This window comes from Eleutherodactylus coqui, chromosome 6 (assembly GCF_035609145.1).
Source record: "Eleutherodactylus coqui strain aEleCoq1 chromosome 6, aEleCoq1.hap1, whole genome shotgun sequence".
NCBI lineage: Eukaryota > Metazoa > Chordata > Amphibia > Anura > Eleutherodactylidae > Eleutherodactylus > Eleutherodactylus coqui.
This window is the reverse complement of record NC_089842.1, coordinates 101,151,539-101,170,508: the sequence shown is the minus strand read 5'-3', so window position 1 is coordinate 101,170,508 and position 18,970 is coordinate 101,151,539. Positions and strand designations below refer to the sequence as shown.

The following is an 18,970-nucleotide window of genomic DNA, read 5'->3' as shown; positions in this document are numbered from 1 at the left end:
AGTAGAAAAGAATGCGATCATTTGGAAATATAACCGTATTTTATTCACAATAGAACATTCTACATTAGAAGCCCAAGTAGAGGGTTTACGAGTCATCACTACACCTGCTGGCCGGGAGACTTACCTGTCAGATGCCGCGGTGCTGGACTGTTGAAACGGTAGTCCGGCGCTGCGGTAAGTATACTTCTCTTATATAGTTTTTGGCATGAGAAAGCCCAAAACTATATAAAAGTAATAACTAGGAAAATCCCTTTAACCCTTTGCAATCCAATTTTGGATTCAGGGTTTTCTAGGGGGCTTTCTCTTTCTGGCATTATACAATGGCGCCATCTGCTGGCTAGAGCCAGTACTGCAATATGTGACATGCCGGAGAGACCTCCAGACAACAGAGCGGCCAGTAATCTACAGTAAGAATACCCTGCCGGACGTCTTCCGACATTGGAGCTGTACAGGCTTCAATCAGAATGTCTTTAGACGTCAGACAGTGGATTGGAAAGGGTTAAGGCACAAATTATAGGCTGGTCACTAAGAGGTTAAGAAGTAAAGGAGGATGTTCTTACATTCATGGCCTGCAGTCTGCGGCTCTATTGCGACCTCTGGCGTCTGAATACAGTATTGAACTGTTTCATGACGTCACGTTGTTCCCTGATTGGTGAAAGACGTCTAGCTCGCGGGCTGTAATTGACGTCCATCGCTTTGATTGGACGTGCTACTTCCTGGAGAATGACGTCCAGCTCTCTCATTGGTCGTATTACTTGATAGGTGATGACATCTCTCTATCTGATTGGCTCCGCTGTAGTTCCGTGCGTGCACGTGTATTATGGTTAGACATGATGGCCGCGCAGTGGCCGGAGGTGGAGCGGGCGGAGAAGGAGAAGCGGCGGGAGCTGGTGCTGCAGGCGGTGGACGAGCGGCTGCGGCAGAGTGATGGGCAGCTACCGGCCGCGCTCTTCTCCCTCACCCTCCTCAACTACCTGGAGGTGAGCGGCTGCTCGGAGCTGCGGGAGCTCCCGCCCGAGCTGGGCCGCCTGTGCCACCTGCAGAGCCTCATCCTGTGCCGGAACCGGCTGCGGAGCCTCCCCCGGAGCCTGCAGCAGCTGCGCGCCCTCCGAGTGCTGGACGTGTCGGGGAACGAGCTGGAGGAGCTGCCGGCGGAGCTGAGTGAGCTGCCCGAGCTGTGCACGCTCAATGTCAGCTGGAACCGGCTGCGGGAGCTTCCGGCGGGGCTGGAGCGCTGCAGCAAGCTGGCGGGGCTCAGCCTGTCCCGGAACCTGCTGAGCCGCCTGCCCCCCGGCCTGATGAGCCCCCGGCTGGCGCTGCTCGCCAACATCTCCGCCGCCGACAACCTCATCCAGGAGCTGGGCGCGGAGGTCGGCCACCTGGCGGCGCTCAAGGTACGGAAACCCCGCTGTTGTGCTGCTGCTGGGGACGTAAAAGAACGGGGGTTGTGCGAGAAGTGGGTCTGTATGCAAATAAGGGTGGTGGAGCAACACCTCTGCAGCGCCACCTATTGGAGGGCAGCATTACTGCAAATCAATGTTAGACCCTTTATACAAGTTGGAATCGCCAGATCGTTGGAATCTGCACGCTGATCATTCAGTGTAAACGAGGCCGATGGACTCATTCGCCTCTCGTTAACTTCATGCAAGCAGGAAAATCATGCTGACTCGTTAGGGTTAAATACCAATCGTTCGCGCTCACTGGCGTGACAATCCTGGAAAAATAACCTCGTTTACGCGATAATCATCTCCCATAAGAGGGTTGTAGCCTCCTAACGGCCGCCTGTACGGCTTTTGATGGGAGTTTTGTTCTGCAGCGCTGTCAGATGACAGCTGGGCCCTTACTCCAGCATCGGGAACCAAATAAACCTCCGATCCCCAGGGTTTAACCCTTTACACGCTAGTGCACCCGCGGCATGCACAAAGCAGACAGAGGGAGCGGCCTTCTGCCGTCACCCATCGGCCCCCCGCGATGTCATCGTGGGCTCTTGATAGGTTGCTATGGCACCCAGAGGCTTCGATATAGCATCCATGCCTGCCAGATACGGTGGCCTGTGAGGCTCAGACTGGACTGCTATACTGAAGTATAATGGTGTGTTAGGAGAATGAGAGGATTCATGATGTCGTTGAATGGCTGTGATTGGCTAACGCCAGACTAAGTTAGCCAATCAGAACATTAGCTTTCTGGAGGCGGGGCATTCAAGCCCTGCTTGCAGAAAGCAATGCTCTGCCAGCGTGCACGGGGGAGTGACGGCCTGCAGCAGCGCCGCCGGAGGGGAGTATTCTATTTTTTTTTTTTTTTACTGTGTTCCCGGTGTATAAGACAAAAAGTCGGGGGTCGTCTTATAAATGGTACTGACCTAATCGTACAAGAAATAAAGATAAACATGCTAGAATTGCCGATTTATGTTAGTCTTGCCTTAAGAATAAAAACCAATCAAAATGTTATATATTCCCAAAAATTGGATAAATGAAGACATCCTGCAAAAAACAAGCCCCCATTGAGCTCAGAAAAATTAAAATGTTATGGCTCTTGGAATGCAGCAACACAATCGTATCTCTAAGGCTGGTTCACACGGGGCGGCATTGCCACAAAACTTCAGTGCCGACTTTATGCACAGAACTTCTGCTGGCAACCTTCAACCCGAGCCTAACCAGCAAAGAGAACGAGATCTGCAAAAGTCTCGTCCACACGCTGCGGAGAAGCCGTTCTGGCCAAGCCACACTGAAACTGACACGCCACGCGGAATTCAGAGCCGCGGTATGTCAACTGTATTGCCGTTTCCATTGCGGCCGTCTCCTCTCTATGGGGAGAGATGGTCATAGCGGAGTTTGGGCGGCTAAGCTGCTCCGAACTGCTTTTTAAGTCTGCCTTTCTGCTGCGGAAATCTCGTGGAATTTCCGTGCGGTCTCGCTGCGGTCATTCCGTGGGATTTACGCCTTGTGTGACCGCAGCCTCGGTGAATGCATACGGGTGGAAATACCGCAGCGAGATTTCCCGCAGAATTTCCGCCTTTGCACGCTGCCATAGGATTGCATTAGTTTATGTAATCCTATGTAGACAGCCGCGGAGTACACAAATCGCAGCATGTCTTATTTCTGTTCGAGCCTCGCAGAGGCCCTCACAGAAATGTCACAGCTGACGCCGGCTCTGCGCATGTGCCTGCTGGGCGGCGGGCGGCACATAGCAGAGCAGAAGAGGTGAGCCGTGGGGGTCACTGCAGGGGCATGGCTCGCATCCCACTGTGAGAATTCTCGCAGCTAGATCCGACCCTGCCGTCTGCTTGAGCCCTTAAGAAGACAAAAAAGTTTGTGTACAAAAACTGTATAAACTTGGTACCTCCAGACTCGTGCTGACGGGGAATAGTGGTGTCACGTGATTTATTTTGCACATTGAATGCTACAAAAATTAACCCTCTTCAATCCAATTTGTATCCTGGTTTTCCTAGAGGGCTTACTCTTTTTCTCCCGTTTTACAACTGCGCTATATGCTGGCTAAAGCCAGTACTGCATGAGGTGACACGTTGGATAGGCTCCGACAGCAGAGAGGCTGGCAATATACAGTAAGAGAACCCCAACGGATGCCTTCCAACATCAGAGCTATACAGCCTTAAATCATAATGTCTTCAGACTGTGGATTGGAAAGGGTTAAATCCAAAAATAAAATAATTGCAGAGAATTATTTGACCTAGTCCTTCTCTCACAGCTACAGTTTGTTACAACGTATCAGTGTTGGTCACACACAGCAGAAGCACAAAGTTGGCCAAGGTCTATGGGCCGGCACTACATGCGTGACTCGAGCCTTATGCTGATGCATTGTAACAAACTGCCGCTGTGTGTGCAGGACTAGTCAGGAGGGAATCTCAGCACCTGGATATAATGTTTCCAGTCCCTGACAGCAAGCAGGATAACACGACGATGCAGTGATTAAACTTTCCCAACTTTCATCTTTGCTAGAGCCTGGACCTCTCCAACAACCAGCTGACGGAGATCCCGCCTGAACTGGCCGATTGTACCAAGCTGAAGGAGATCAACTTCAAGGGCAACAAACTGAAAGACAAACGTCTGGAGAAGATGGTGAACAGCTGCCAGACAAAGTCCATCCTGGAGTATCTGAGGGTCGGGGGCCGGGGGGGCGGCAAAGGGAAGTCCAAGACGGAGAACGCAGTGAAAGAGGATGTGAAGGACAAGAAGAAGAAGCAGAGGAAACAGAAGAAGGAGAGTGATGGAGAGGAGGAGGAAGTGGAAGATGTCAGTAAGATGATGCTGAGGATCCTTCACATATCGGAGAACCCCGCAGCCCTCACAGTCACCGTCAGTGCCAGCGTGAAGGATGTGCGGCCATATATTGTGTGCTGTGTGGTCAGAGGGATGAGCCTGAGGCCTGGGAATGCCTTGAAGCGCTTTTTAGCAGCACAGGTAAGTCCAGAGTCCTCTGAGATGAAGAGGTCCAGACTGCTTCAGGCCATATGGTGACTGACTGTGTGGCCAAGGTTGCAGTGTAGCCTGCCATCTGCTAGAAGTCAATGAGGTTGTGTTACAACTCACAAGGATCTGCAACCTGCGGATCACAAAATATCCAACCTTGTCAAACTTCTCTGATCTGCAGGTTGCAGGACCGTGTATGAGTCTGCCAGGTCACAGGGCTACACTGCAGTTGTTAGTCGCTGCCAAAGTCACAGTGTAGCATTATGTTAATACTTAAAATGACCCTCCGGTCTTGGACCCACAAGGATGGCTGCAACAGCTGGTGTAGACTGTGTGGTAGTATGCATCATTGGTCTCAGACCCTGCATGCTGTTGTTGTTCATCACTGCTCATAGGAGCCAGTCAGCAGCATGCAGTGTCTTAGACTAATGATGCATACTCAGGTAGTCGGAGAAGCTGCTGCAGCCATCTTTGTTTGTCCAGGATTGGAGGGTTGTGTTTAGGCCGGCTGTGACGGGCTCCGGCGCGGAAATTCCGCGGAGCCCGTCACGGAATTTGTGTTTAGGCCGGCTGTGACGGAGCCCGTCACGGCGCCCCCCCCCCAGAGACCCCATACTTACCTGCGGATCCGGCGTCCTGGGTCCCGCGTGACGCGCCGCAGCGTCATGTGACACGCTGTGCTGCTGTGGGCATCTGCCTCTGGACTCTGTAGCAAATACTGCCCCATAGCATTCAATGGCAAAACGCAATTTCATCTCCACGAGCGGAAATTGATTGCAATTTTCCGCTCGCGGGAAAGAAATCTCGTCATGCTGCGATTCTGTGCAAGCTACGTACAGACGGCTTCCATTGAAGTCAATGGAAGCTGTCCGTCTTGCGGCTTTTCTGCAGTGCGCATGCGCGGTGGAGTGCCGGTGGGCACATCCGCAGCGCTCACAGAAGACACAGGCCAGGTACGCGGGGAGCACCGGGTCAAACTCCACTGCGGGAATACTGCATGTGGAGTCTGACCCGCCCGTGCGAAGGACGCGTATGGGTATGTTAACAAGGCGGAACTCACCATAGAAAAATTCCAGGTTATGTCCGACTCTAAAATCTACGTTTTTTGTTTTTTACACAGCTATTCATGTGGATCCGCATGCAGAATTTGCCCTGTCGATGGGCAGATACGTTTTTCCGTGTCAGAAATGTGCGCGTGGATTTTGCAATTGACAGGGCAAACTCTGCATGCAGATCTGTGCCAAAAACCACAGATCTGCAAAAAGTTGCAGTTTTTGTTTTTTTTTTCACTGCGGTGAATTCTGCCATGTGAACATACCCTAAGAGCTCAGCTTTGATAAATGAGGTGCATTGTATTATGCCTAACCTGATGCATGAAGTCGTCTCTCTGGTCTTTGCACCCATGGGTCATGCTGCACTCCTTGGGCCCTGCACTAGGCATGGCACACTCATGTGTACATATTTCTAACCTGTAGATCTTTTTGGAAAAGCTGGAGACGGGTATCATAACTATTAGAACCCTCCCAGAGTTTCACTCAGCTCTTCCAGAATCCCTAATTTCAAGGACTTCTGGAAAGTTGGATGAGTTGAACCTCAGTTGGGCCTGTGACGGCAGCCATATTGGTTTCCTAATAAGTGGCTGTTACAGAAAAAAGGCCTCAATGGGATTTTTACAAATGTTGCTAAATAACACAACAGAAAATATTAAGTGTCTCTTATTAATTGATATTAAATGTTAAAGGGGTTTTCCAGGGAAAATACTAGCCTCAGGATAGACCATCAATAGTTGGTCGGCTGGGGTCTGTCACTCGGGACGCTGACCGATCAGCTGATTGTTCACCTGCTGACTGTGTAGTCATCAGCTCACAATCAGCTGATTAGTCGTGTCCCAAGTGACAGACCCCAGCCGATCAACTATTGATGATCTGTCCTGAGGATCGCAAAAAAGAAAAGTGTGCCAGCAGCACAACCTGAAAGCCGTACATGGCGAGGCGATGCTAATGCATGGCCAGCATGGAACCCAAATCACGGTTTCAGATAAAGCAACGCTTGAAAAAGCCCCTTAGGGGTCGGAACATCGCTACACGTTATGGAGAATAAAGTATACGTTTGGACTTGAGCACACCACCTATGCTGCCACGTACATCTTTATGTGCGCTATCCTGAGGATAGGTCATCAATGGTGTTCTCCCTGAAATACCCCTGTTAATGTATCATACTAAGGTAGTGAAGGAGTTAAGTAACCCTCTGGTCCTGGAGAAATAAAGATGGCTGCACCTCTTCTCTGACTTCCTGATGCGCAAGGCACAGGGATGGCTTCCGTGTACTATCCATATTTTTTTTTTCTCTCCTCATTGACTTGAATGGGCGAGTCTCATCCGTGAAACAGTTTCTCTGTGCAGTCAGTGTCTATGTAACAAAACTGTAGTGTGTGATGCACCATAGAATAATATGGGTCTGTATACTGTCCATGTGTAGTCCATTCACCCCCCCCCCCCTTTTTTTTTAACAGACTGCACAGACCAAAAAAACCTCTAGCGTGTCGGACGCCCTACGCCGTTCTCACAAAACGCTGCGTTCAAATTTGGCACCATTTTCAGCAGTTCTTTGAAGATAAGATGACTGGTCCCATGGTTCTCTCTGTAACTGGGCAGAATGCTTTTTTTTTTTTAATGGTCTACCCATTCATTAAAGAGTAAGTACACTTTTCAGAAATTTTTACCACATCCAAGAAACATGTCAAAAGTTTTGAACAGTGGGGGGTTCTGCTACTGAGACCCCCGCTGATCGCTAGAAAGAGGGAGCTGCAGCTTTCACCCGAGTGCTTTCCTTTTTCCAGCTGTCTTCGCCGCTTTTCAGTTCTTCCTCTTGGCTAATGAAGACAGCCACATAGATATCTATGGCACTTCTATAAATCTTTCAGGCCATCTTCTGCTGCCGGAAAGACAGCCGGGGAAATGTCACTTGGGTTAGTGCTGCAGCCCCCTTTTTCTAGTGATCAGCGGGGGTCTCAGCAGTGGGATTGACAAACTGTTTCTCTGACATGTCAAAAGTTTCTGAGAAGTGTAGTTACTCTCTAAGTATACAGTTGATGCACCTGGGCTTCAAGTTGTGGACTATATCACACAGGGACTTTATAGCCTTTTTTTTATATACCTTTTATTTTTCTTATTTACTTATTTTTTTCCTTGTTTAAAAATAGTCAAAAGGTAGAATATGCTATCTTTTTTTTTTTTTCTTTTTTACACCTGTTATGTAGCAGGTTGGCCACTTGATGGCAGCACACGACAGTTATTTAAGTATTCATTGGATGTGAGCGTGGTTGCGACAACTGAAAAAATATATGCCGGCGCGATGTATGCCAGACTGATATTAGCTGCTCCTTAAGCAGGACGATTATCACGCGACACTTGTATTGGTATTGATGCCAGGGTACAGCAGACGTTTCGCGTGCAGCCATGACCCTCAGATTTTAATATTCCCAGTATTACATTTCAATTTCTTAGACCAAGCTCCACGAAGACCTGTGTGATAAAAGGACATTGGCAACCATTGCCACCCACGACCTGCAGCGGGTGAAGGGTCCCTTATTGTATGATGCCAGACCACCAAAAGAGTTCACGGTGAGTTTACATTCATGTGGAGTGCAATAGATAATGGCTCTTACTCCGTGCCCGTCGCTTTAATGCAGTCTTGGACAGTCTGTGACTTTCCCTGTTGTGGAACTAGAAGTCTCAGCATGTATTTCGGGGATCTCCAATCTCAATGAGGGTTAAAGCGGTTGCATGACTTTCTAGAAACAGCGCCACTTTTGTTTATGGGTTATGTCTGGTATTGATGATCAACCTTATGCACTTGTCAATGGGCTGTTCTAATATTACAAGAATTGCGCTGTTAAGGGGGAGGTTAGGCGTTCAGGTTTAAGGGGTTTTCTATTAAATGTACAATAGTGAGGAGCTTCTTTACTTATTCACTCTGCGTTGTGCCAGCCCCCTGTTAATCCTCCTGTAAATATGTCAAACACTTGGCAAGATCATGTGGTTCCTTTTGTAAATGGGGCATGCCCCTACACACAGACTGTTTTGGGATCCACCCTATTGATAGAGGGGGAAGGAAAAGCCTACTTATAAACTTATTCATACATTTTCAGGAGTAATAACAGAGGAACACAGAGTTGTAAGGAAAGCTCCTCTATCATTGTTCCATGGGGAATACATGTATTTCTGGAAGCAGACCCGTGGGGATAGGTGACGGGACCTCTTACAATTAGTTTTACAGACTACCATCACTGGCAGCGTCTCATATATGAGGGGTTAAGTAGCTGACCGCAGTAACAGGAGCTTCCAGGAGATGCAATTACAAGGTGGCTTGATTGGCGAGACAAGCCTTACCCCGACTGTCACTCATCAGGGGTAAAACCAATCTTGTCCTGCCGTCTCTCAAAGCAGGTGTTGTGGAAACCATTCAGGACTTCGCAGAATTTCTCCTGGGGGAATAAACCCGTCCGCGACTAGTCGCAGAACATAAAGGAAGATCTCGTTGTCCTGGACGGGGCATGCAGGGGTCCTACAATAATCTTTTCTTAAGGGGGTTATCAGGTAGTAATCCCCCTACAAAAGTTCAAAAACAAAAGGGGAGATTAGTTGCCATCATGTGTAGTGATCTGCAGGCTACAGGTGCTTCTACAGTCACTCAGGAAAGTCATTGTAATGTAGGAAGGGCAGTGGTTTGTTTGTTTGTTAGTAGTTAGCCGAGATATTGTTTTTTAGAGGGGATCTCGATTTCATAAATTGGTCAAATACCCATGATCACGGTCACTGCAGTAGCATATCCCATACCGCAGTACTGGCTCTAGCCAGCAGATGGCGCCATTGTATAATGGCAGAAAGAGAGAGCCCCCTAGAAAACCATGAATCCAAAATTGGATTGCAAAGGGTTAATACCAGACAACTTACAATTACCCAGTGACAATTTTTGTTTTGTTTGGTAAGCTGAAATGACTAACTACTCATCGCTGGTCACCATGTTCTTGGTCATGTTTACATTGAATGACTATCATTTGAATTCACTTCTTCGAGTGATCATTTGGCTGATAGTCGTCCCTTGTAAAGGTACCTTCAGGAGAGGTAGAGGGAGGCAAGATGTCACTCACCTGATTGAGTTGTGCTTGGGAAGGCAAGACTCTCACAAAGGCACACTATATGGTATACAGGTGGAGGTGAAGCAGCTGGGCAAAACGCAAAACCCAAGTTTGGTCCAGCCTAAAGGGATTGCCCACAGTGATCCTTGACCTGTCCATCTCCAGCAGTCACAAAGAGCTGATTTGGGCTGCAGCTCCATTCATTTGCAGATACACTGCGCGAGACAACCCCGATGCAGGGGTTAAAAAAGAGCACCGGAGAGTGCTTACCTGAATCCCCGCGCTCCGGTGACTTCTTACTTACCTGCTGAAGATGGCCGCCGGGATCCTCTCCCTCGGTGGACCGCAGGGCTTCTGTGCGGTCCATTGCCGATTCCAGCCTCCTGATTGGCTGGAATCGGTACGTGACAGGGCGGAGCTACACGGAGCCCCATTGAGAAACGAAGAAGACCCGGACTGCGCAAGCGCGGCTAATTTGGTCATTAGACAGCGAAAATTAGTCGGCTCCATGGGAACGAGGACGATAGCAACGGAACAGGTAAGTGAAAAACTTCTTATAACTTCTGTATGGCTCATAATTAATGCACAATGTACATTACAAAGTGCATTAATATGGCCATACAGAAGTGTATAGACCCACTTGCTGCCGCGGGACAACCCCTTTAAGTATGTCATTGTTGTAAGGCTTATTTTAAGTCTGACATTGACTTGCAGGAATGCTGCCTTCCAATAGGTGGCACTGTAGAGGTATTGTTCAAGCTCTCATTTTTCTTATTTCCCAGAGGAGCATGGGAAATAAGTCTCCTCACACACCTTCCTTAAGGAGAAACGATACCCTCTTGATCCTCGCGTCTTGCATTGTGCATATTATGGGCAATCAATAGCAACCTGGTCATGGAGATACGTGCAGGGTGGTATGTTGCCTGTGACTTTCTCCATTTCATTGGGTCAGTATCGGGAGTACTGGATTTGGGCGAGTATACTGTGCCGTGATGTTTATGGAGGAACTCTGATAGTTATCTGTGGTGGAGGGGACTAGGAAATGGTACTGATGAGGGCACTAAGGCTGTTCCCTATGGGTGGCATTTATGAGGGCGTTATGTTGGAATGCCATGACACTAGTTGGTACTGCTGGGGGCGCTATGACTGTAGGCCCACACGGCCTTTGATACATTACTGTAGCATCATAAAGTGTGAACCTTACCTATTTCCGGAACTCAGTGTTTGGACTGCGGCTCCCATACCTGCATGCCTCTTAACCATGCCACTCATGCGGAACCTGAAGTGCCCGGTTTGTATGCCGTTTAATGATTTGCTGCTAATCCTGCATTGTGTGGCCCTAATCCACAGGCCTGGTAGTTAATATTTAACAAGCAGAGTGAAAACACATTAGACATTCGTCTGGCTTAGTCCTTGTCATCAGATGCACGTAGTCAGACTTAACGGGAAGCGGGTTCTTAATGATCTGCTTCTGGGAAAACCGGGTGAAAACTAATATGGCTTCCATGAAGGCTCACGTATCACCCAGCTTTCTTGGAGGTCTGAATGACAATGTACTGGTGGCCTCTCCAGCTGTTGCCATACTATACCTCTGAAGGTCATTGTGCCATCTCCGCTACCGGCTATTACATATCATCTGGTCTTATTAGTTCTATGTGGTTTTATATGACAGATTGTACCGTTGAACCGCAAAGAAATAAACGCCAAGGAGCTCGTCCGGCAGCTGCAGCTCGAGGCGGAGGAGCAGAGGAAGCAGAAGAAGCGGCAGAACGTTTCGGGACTTCACAAGTTAGTGCCTGTGTTTGGGACACTAGTCCTGCTCTTGTCTGATCTCCCATTCGTTGCACACAAACCCCACAGGAAGAGGAGACCGGACTAATGCTTCTTCCCACAGCCGTAGGCGCTCCCTTGTAGCCAGACATGCATCTTCATTGAACCTGGAACTAAACCGCAGCAGTTTTCTTGTGCTTCTAATCCCCTCCATTTACAGTGTCCTTCATGTATTAAATCCTCTGCCATTTATCTTGGCCGCACAGTAAGATTACTTCCTGAAATTTTGTTGTAAGGGGTAGCAGTGAAGACCCCGATACCGCATCACTGCTGCCCCTGTTGGTCAGTGCAGGACATTACAACAGAATACTGTGCACATGGCGTAGAGTGCTAAGACGGCAGAAGGCAGTCCTAAGCTCTCGCTCACAACCTGAAGGTTGCAAGTTCAATCCCCGCTTGGTTCAGACAGTCGGCTCAAGGTTGACTCAGCCTTCCATCCTTCTGAGGTCTGTAAAATGAGTACCCAGCTTGGTGGGGGGTAATAAATTACCTGGAAACGCTGTGGAATAAGTTAGCGCTAAACTAATAAGATTTATTTTTTATTTTATTCCATCACTAATTGACTATGTAAAGGCCCTTTTATATGGAACGATGATTGCTCAAATAAGCCAAAAGGAAAGATAAGCATTCCGTGTAAATGCAGCCAACGACGAACTATCAGTTGTTCACGTTTCATTCATTTTATGCAGGAATAAAAATAATCATTGGCTTCTTCATTAATCGTATGGGTTAAATACCGATCATTCAGTCGTTCTCATTCACTGGTACATCGGCTGGGATCAAAGCTCAGGACCAAGCGCTGTAAATTTGCTGTGCTTGGTCCTTAAGGGGTTAACTCACCATGGATCAAAAATCCTAAACAAAGACAATACAAACGCCAACAAAACTGCAAATATCTGATACTAGTAGCCGGACATTCCAGGAAGGCTCGCTGGCAGCCCCGTTCTCTGTCCTCGCGCAGCGCGGCGCTCATCTTCACGATTATATATGTTCGAGAACGAACAAAGATGTCACTGGGTTTAAGTTTGGAATATGTTAAATCAAAATGTTGCCAGTTCACTGTAGAGCCTCAGCAGATAATCGGTGGAAAGGTGCCCATTTTATAATGTTGGCCTGTGTGTTTGAGAGAGGTGGCTGCACGTCACTTGTGTGGGCTTAGATGATGGCATGGCGGTTATTGTACGGGGGAGCCCGCCACCACACTGTTATGAAAGCTACCTAAAAGAATCACAGCACAGCTTTCATTTCTTATACTCCTGAGGTAAAATAAAAGCTGTGCTGTGATTGGTTGCTATGGGTAGAATTGTCTTGACCACACATACTGTTGGCAGAATGCCGCGATTTCGGTCGCAGAGCTTTGCTGCGATTTTACTTTCATTTTCGGCTGCAGGTTCCTGCGGCCGACGGCATGTTGTAGTGTACCACCATCATTTTGATGGGTGATGAGGTGTGGAAAAATAGAGCCGACGGCGCTTGAAAATCGCAGCGCCGGAAAGTACTGTCCAGCGCCACGATCGAGCGCGTGTCTCTGAAGCCCTGTTGAAATCGGCGTTCAAAATGCTGCAGTAATGGCAGTGAATAACGGATGTGTGCAGTTGGACACTGCAGAGAAGCCGGGCCCTCCAGGCTGCTACAGGCGTCACCCACCTGAGAACTTCTGTGAATCGGCCACTTAGTAAGGACATGTCCTCTGTGAATGGTGCAGGTGTCCCGGTGTGGCCGGTTACATAATCCTCTAGTGTTCTCAAGGACTAGATTCCTGGTACAAGACGTCACAGACTGCTGCATTCCAGCATCTTTACTGGTTACCCAACCCTCAAGTAGGGCGCTGCTGCCATTGTGTGCGCCAGAGTGTCCTGTCTATGGATTAGAAGTGTCGAACATTTCAAATGCATCCGAAAAAAGCTGATGGTATGGCACCGCTTCCTTACCCAGTGATTCGCTCCTCTCCTGTGCTGGCGCCTCAGGGGCAGTAGTGCCAGACCCGGTGCAATTAACATTTCTTTTTTTTTTTTTTTTTTTTTAATAGACAGGATGTGACGGCTGCCAAGACACTTCTCGCCTTCTCAAATATCAGCTCAGTGCTAATCTGGGATGGTCTGGTTCCTATGACTACACTATTGCAGATATGGTTGTCAGACAGCGTCTCCGTAGCAACCAGTTTGCATTTAAAAGGCATGAAGAATAGAAATAAACGCAAAAATTATAAGATCCAAAGCAAGCACTTGGTCAGGAACGAGAGCGGGCTGCTCGTACCTTGTATGATAGACGTATATTACTGTTCAGGTGATTGAGGAGTGATTCCACAGCATTTACACTAGGATTATGCAGGGGGGTTCTGTTGCAGCTGCCAAGAAACGGCACTGTAACGGAACCCCTGAACGGTACCATTCACTTCTATTAGGCCCAATGTCCACGGGCGGATTTGAATTGCGGACAATCTATAGCTCAAGCCACCCATACGGAAGCATGGGGTGTCCGCACTTCAATTACCCTGTGGATTTGCAGATGCCACGTGTGGAAAAGAAATCGCAGCACGCTCCATTTTACTGCGGATTCCACGTGGATGGGCTCCATTGATCTCTTTGGAAGTGAGCGATTCGCAATTCAATTGCGGATTTGTATGTGTGCGTGCGCGCGCCCTTATCAATCCACTGGTCCCAACACTTCCTAAAAGTCTGGTCAGAACAGCCCAGATGGCAGTTGATACGACCCTCCAGCTTCTCACATCTCAATAATGCGCCCCTCTCTGACTCTGGTAATGGGGTGAAATCTCTTCTCTGCGTCGTAGAGGCGTCTAGTGGTCAACAAGCTCTATACAAGCGTAAGAACACGCAAGGAGCCTCTTAGAGCCTTTTATAGGCCAAGGAGGGAAACCTTTTTAGGGCCTCGGGTGGTAAGGCCATTCATCTAATCATTTGTATATCTGCCTGAGATGTAACTGCAGACTGAGTTTTGCAGCAAACGACAACTTCTAGGTGCTGGATTATTTTTATTTTTTTTTTTAACTGTTTATATTAAAAAAAAAAAGTGGTGATATTGAATTGTAACCTCTGTTCTCCAGATACCTTCATTTATTGGATGGCAAAGAAAACTACCCATGTTTGGTAGATTCCGAAAATGCAGTCATCTCCTTCCCACCAATCACAAACAGTGACAAGACCAAGGTAAGGGGTTGGGTCATTCTAAACCTTTTCCTTAGAAAATTCATACATTAACCATTTTATACAGTTTGCCCACTCATCTCCTGGTATACCTGTCATACTGGTGTACAGCCCCCACCAACCCACATCATAGGCCACTCACAAGCCAAGCCAGGATTCTACTGCACACTGAGGGGCAAAACCCTGAAACAGCTGTCTGTGTATGGATTCCGGCTCGGTTTTTCATTTCCAATCATTATGATATAGACCTGTATAAACAGTCGGACATTGATTTGAAGGAATGCTGCCCTACCGTAGGTGGCGCTGCAGAGGTACTGTTCCATCTTCCTTATTTGAACTACTTTTGTACTGTTGAGTAACTTCAAATATTTTCCAGATCTATAAATCCACCCAGGACCTTCTGCTTGAGGTGACCAGTTCCAGCAGCTTGCAGATCTGTAAGGACATCATGGATGCCCTGATTGCTGTGAGTCCTGCTCTTTTTCTCTTCTTGTGTTGCCTATTTTTTCTCTCTGGTGTTATCTGATATTTTTGAATTTTATTTATTTTTTAAAGAAAAGACGTGTCCTTTTTAAGCTGTTGTCGTCTATTGGGCCTTCATACTGTAATTGGAACTACAAAGGTGCACAAAAGTCTTTTAAAGGGGTTGCCTGCTTTATTAAAAAGCCAACATTCAGAGGAGACTGGAGAAAAATACTTCTCCACAGACATGATGGCGCTGCAGGTAGTAATACTGTATGAGTTCTGGTCATCGGTAATCTACTATTCACCTGCTGGATACCTGGTCAATGTGAGTTGAACACCAGGGGTCACATGACCTGTTTGGTGAGTCACATGACTGACGTCCATTACTGTGCACAGTTCAGCCATGGGCTATACCATTCTACTGTGTGTCCATATAAAAGATATACATGTGTTTAAAATTCTGCTCATGGAAAAAAGTTTTAGGATCTCCAATTCTCTAACGAAATAAAAACTGTAAAAAGCGGGCAGCCCCTCTAGGATGGTTGTACCAAGATTGAAGTTATTCTCTACTAACAGGATAGGGGATAATTTTAGGATCTGTGTGGCCTGATAGCTGGAATTCCCACCCTCCCAAGAATGTGTGACCCAAATGGCCTCAGATGAATGGACTAGAGGACCTACATGTACACCGCTGCTCCATCCATTTCAATGACCTCTTTGGAGTGTGCCATGTGCTTGTACTCTGCAATTTCTGTTGCTGTCATTAAAATGAATGGAACAGCAGCACATGTCTACATCCTTCGTCCACGTGGGGACCTTCAGGACCCCTGTTTTTGAGATCTCAGTGGTCATACCCCCATCGATCATTGTTACCCCATATTCTTTGAATAGGAAATAACTCTTTGCAAAACCCCTTTTAACCCTTTCCAATCCATTTTTTTACCTGCCCAGCTCTTTTTTTTATTTTGGGTGGGAAAGTGTATTGTAGATTCCTTTGAACTACATAAAAATTAACTTTCATGATGATTTTGATAGCTATTTTTAAAAACAAATTAAATGTAAATGTGAAAGTAAACATCAGGAAGATCATTTGTAGTAATTCTGTAAATCTATGTGTATTGAGATTACATACATTTATATAATAAGACTATTCATTTCTGATCTCTTATGATGGATGTTGGAGGCTGATCCGCATACTGTAATATACATATGCAGAACAGCCTCCACCTTTTTTTTTTTATTCTCAGTCTAAAGTGGATCACGGTGAAAATTGATCTGTTCTTTGTTTTCATCTCTCTTTAATTTGCACGGATCTGTTTCTCTGTACAATGTGTTCCCCTGAAGATGTTCTTTTTAGATGTGCCCTGTCTTTGATGGAAATGGTACACAGAGTGCACAAGGAGTGTAATTCCATCTCTTCTGATATACACAATCACGTGGCGCCATCAGTGGAACACCTTTGGCTTTTATTGTGCAGGTTCCAGGATAGAACTTCTGTACTCTAGTCAGTAGAGCTGTAGTAAACGCCAGCAGTGGTGTAGTTAATGTGTTATTGTCGGTGCCAGGATCTGCCCTGGGAGCATTAGATGGGGCAGGTGTCTTTTACAAGTATATTTGGCCATTGTAGTGTTACAAAGTTTAGAGTTCCTTGTACAAGATGTTGGTTGACCGCCACTAATGGTCACCATTACAATGTCTAAAGTGGTTGTCACCCACTTTCCATGACCCTGGTTTGCATACTCCTTCTCCCTTATTCCTCAGATTGTGTTGGGTTTCACTGACTAGTCATGTCATAAACCAGGAAGTTCAGTATGAGCAGTGGTCTCCTACAACGTATTGGATTTTGGCAGCACAGATTCCAGAAATTGAGCCACCCTTGTCCATAGGCTATGTCCATAGGCTATGCTAGTATTGAAGTGGGGCTGAGCTGCATACTCCGACGCAGCCTGTGGACAAAAGGGGTACTATTTCTGGAAGATATCAGCTGTAGTTTTCTCATCTCAAACAACCCTAATAACATTGGTGTCTTTCTCCCTCCCCAGAAAATGGCAGAACTGAATAAATTCACCCTGGAGAACAAAGAGGAAGAGGTCACTTCAGACACAGAAGCTGATGGAGGTGACGCCCAACAGCCGGTGACCGGTCCGACTCTAGAATCGGAGGGCAGCTCCCAGCTTGTACTGGAGCAGGTGCGGGTGGCTGATGCAGATGGGAACCTCAAAGTTTTGTACCCTTCAAAAACCGACCTGAACCTGAGTGCTTCATCTTTCATAGTTGTGCGTTAGGGTGCAGCGCTTTTTTCTTTTGGCTAAAAGCTGAGCAGAAAGCGAGCTGACCTCATTATAGCCAATGGGGTTTGTCCTGTGTTGTTAGGTTCGGTCCTAAGACGGCACCGTTCGGCCGCGGGGGTTCCCCTTTCCTGCTGCTTGAATGTAGCAGGTAAGGGGAACCCTGAACGCAGATGTGACACCATCCTTATTAGGAGCATCTTTTCACTATTAAATATTTATTAGGTACGTTTGCTTTACTTTTTTGCATTTGTGTTAACTCCACTACAGTACCTACGTATGCATAATCTAGTTATTATAGAGCCTGTTTATTCCTCCTCCTGTATCTTCCCCTGTAGATTCAGATTGCCTAGCAGCAGCCTAAGACCACTCTTTTCACACTGCTTTTTACCATGAGTGCTAACCACAGTACAATGCTCCCATTGATTTTAATGGGAACACTCAGACCTGCACTCGAACTCGGCATTTGTAATACTGCCACTCGAAATCGCAGTACAATGCTGCAGTTCTGAGTGGCGTTTTACTGAACACATGTTAGAGTGGCCTTAGTGTACAGAAGTGGTCACAGGAAGTACTCTGCTGTACAGTAGACTGCCTCTCCATGCTGCACAGGTGTGTTCTAGGCTCCAGCCACCTCCTTCCAACCATTGTTGGTTATGTGCCATCCTGGGATGAGGAGAAATGCTTTTGAGAGACATTGCGAAGTAAATGAAGACTGGCTTCACAGATTTTCAGTTGTTTTTTTGTTTTTTTATTTGTACTTTTCTATTTTTCTTGGTGTGTGTTTGTCAAAAATAAAGCGGCAATTAACTTTTTTTATGTGAACCTAAAAATCATCCAAGACATTTGACTACTGGCATAGGTTGTGGGACTTGTGCTACAGTGAGTTGTGGTGCAAAAATGGGTAAGTATTTGGGGTTTTCTTTTCATAGTGTGTTTTTATTATTTTAATTATTTTTTTTAAAAAAAGGGGGCTGTCCAAGGCAAATGTTTCTTTGGAAAACAGTGCGGTGGAGCAACACATGAAAAACTTCATTTTTCACCATTGAAAGTCAATGGATAAACCTGCAGTAAACCCCATACACTACCTCGTCCCTCAAAAACCATCTTATTTTCAGTCATTTCCTAACCTCCTATACACTTCAGTGTAAGATCTGGAGAAATGTGCTTAAATACTGTGTGCAAGTATCCTAAGTGAACTTCAGGTTATCTCCTCATTCCTTGAGCCATATCATAATCTAGAGTTGTTTCACAAATGGGAACACGCACTATACAATTGAAAGGGGAGCAGCTTTGGCTGCCTATGTCTAATTCCTGTGTTCCCCTTCTCACAATCTGTGGTCTATATTGGCCTTGGCAAAGACAAGTCTATGCAGCCTTTAATTGTTGCCCTTCTAGTCCGTCCACAAGACTTTATGCATGGAAAATCCTCAACGTTTACAGTAGCGGCATAGTGGATGAGATTTTGAAAATCTTGTCCATACTGTGGGGAAAAAAATAGCGGAGTGGAAATTATATCTGCAGCAGGTTTTTGGGGCGGATTCCACCTGCTCGAATGAGGGGGTGAATGCCACACCAAAGTCCACACGAAATGGTGTGTTTTTTGATGTGGCTCACGTGAATATACCCTAAAAGACAGTGTGGGTGGGGACACTG

General features: G+C 46.8%; 1 protein-coding gene across 1 annotated transcript; it reads left to right on the top strand.

Moving 5' to 3' along the window:
• Nucleotides 1-794: 794 nt before the first annotated feature.
• LRRC47 (leucine rich repeat containing 47) lies at nucleotides 795-18,129 on the top strand. The gene is made up of 7 exons (XM_066607290.1): nucleotides 795-1,394; nucleotides 3,957-4,418; nucleotides 7,934-8,050; nucleotides 11,240-11,355; nucleotides 14,462-14,564; nucleotides 14,938-15,027; nucleotides 17,069-18,129. Exons 1-7 carry the CDS (start codon nucleotides 831-833, stop codon nucleotides 17,309-17,311), a joined length of 1,695 nt encoding a protein of 564 aa, XP_066463387.1. The 5' UTR covers nucleotides 795-830; the 3' UTR covers nucleotides 17,312-18,129.
• Nucleotides 18,130-18,970: the final 841 nt, after the last annotated feature.

Bases quoted from the DNA above. Each gene is read 5' to 3' on its own strand.
- LRRC47 (XM_066607290.1), top strand. From the start codon at position 831: ATGATGGCCGCGCAGTGGCCGGAGGTGGAGCGGGCGGAGAAGGAGAAG. The intron at 1,395-3,956 runs GTACGGAAACCC...CATCTTTGCTAG, and splicing joins GCCACCTGGCGGCGCTCAAG to AGCCTGGACCTCTCCAACAA. The intron at 4,419-7,933 runs GTAAGTCCAGAG...TCAATTTCTTAG, and splicing joins AGCGCTTTTTAGCAGCACAG to ACCAAGCTCCACGAAGACCT.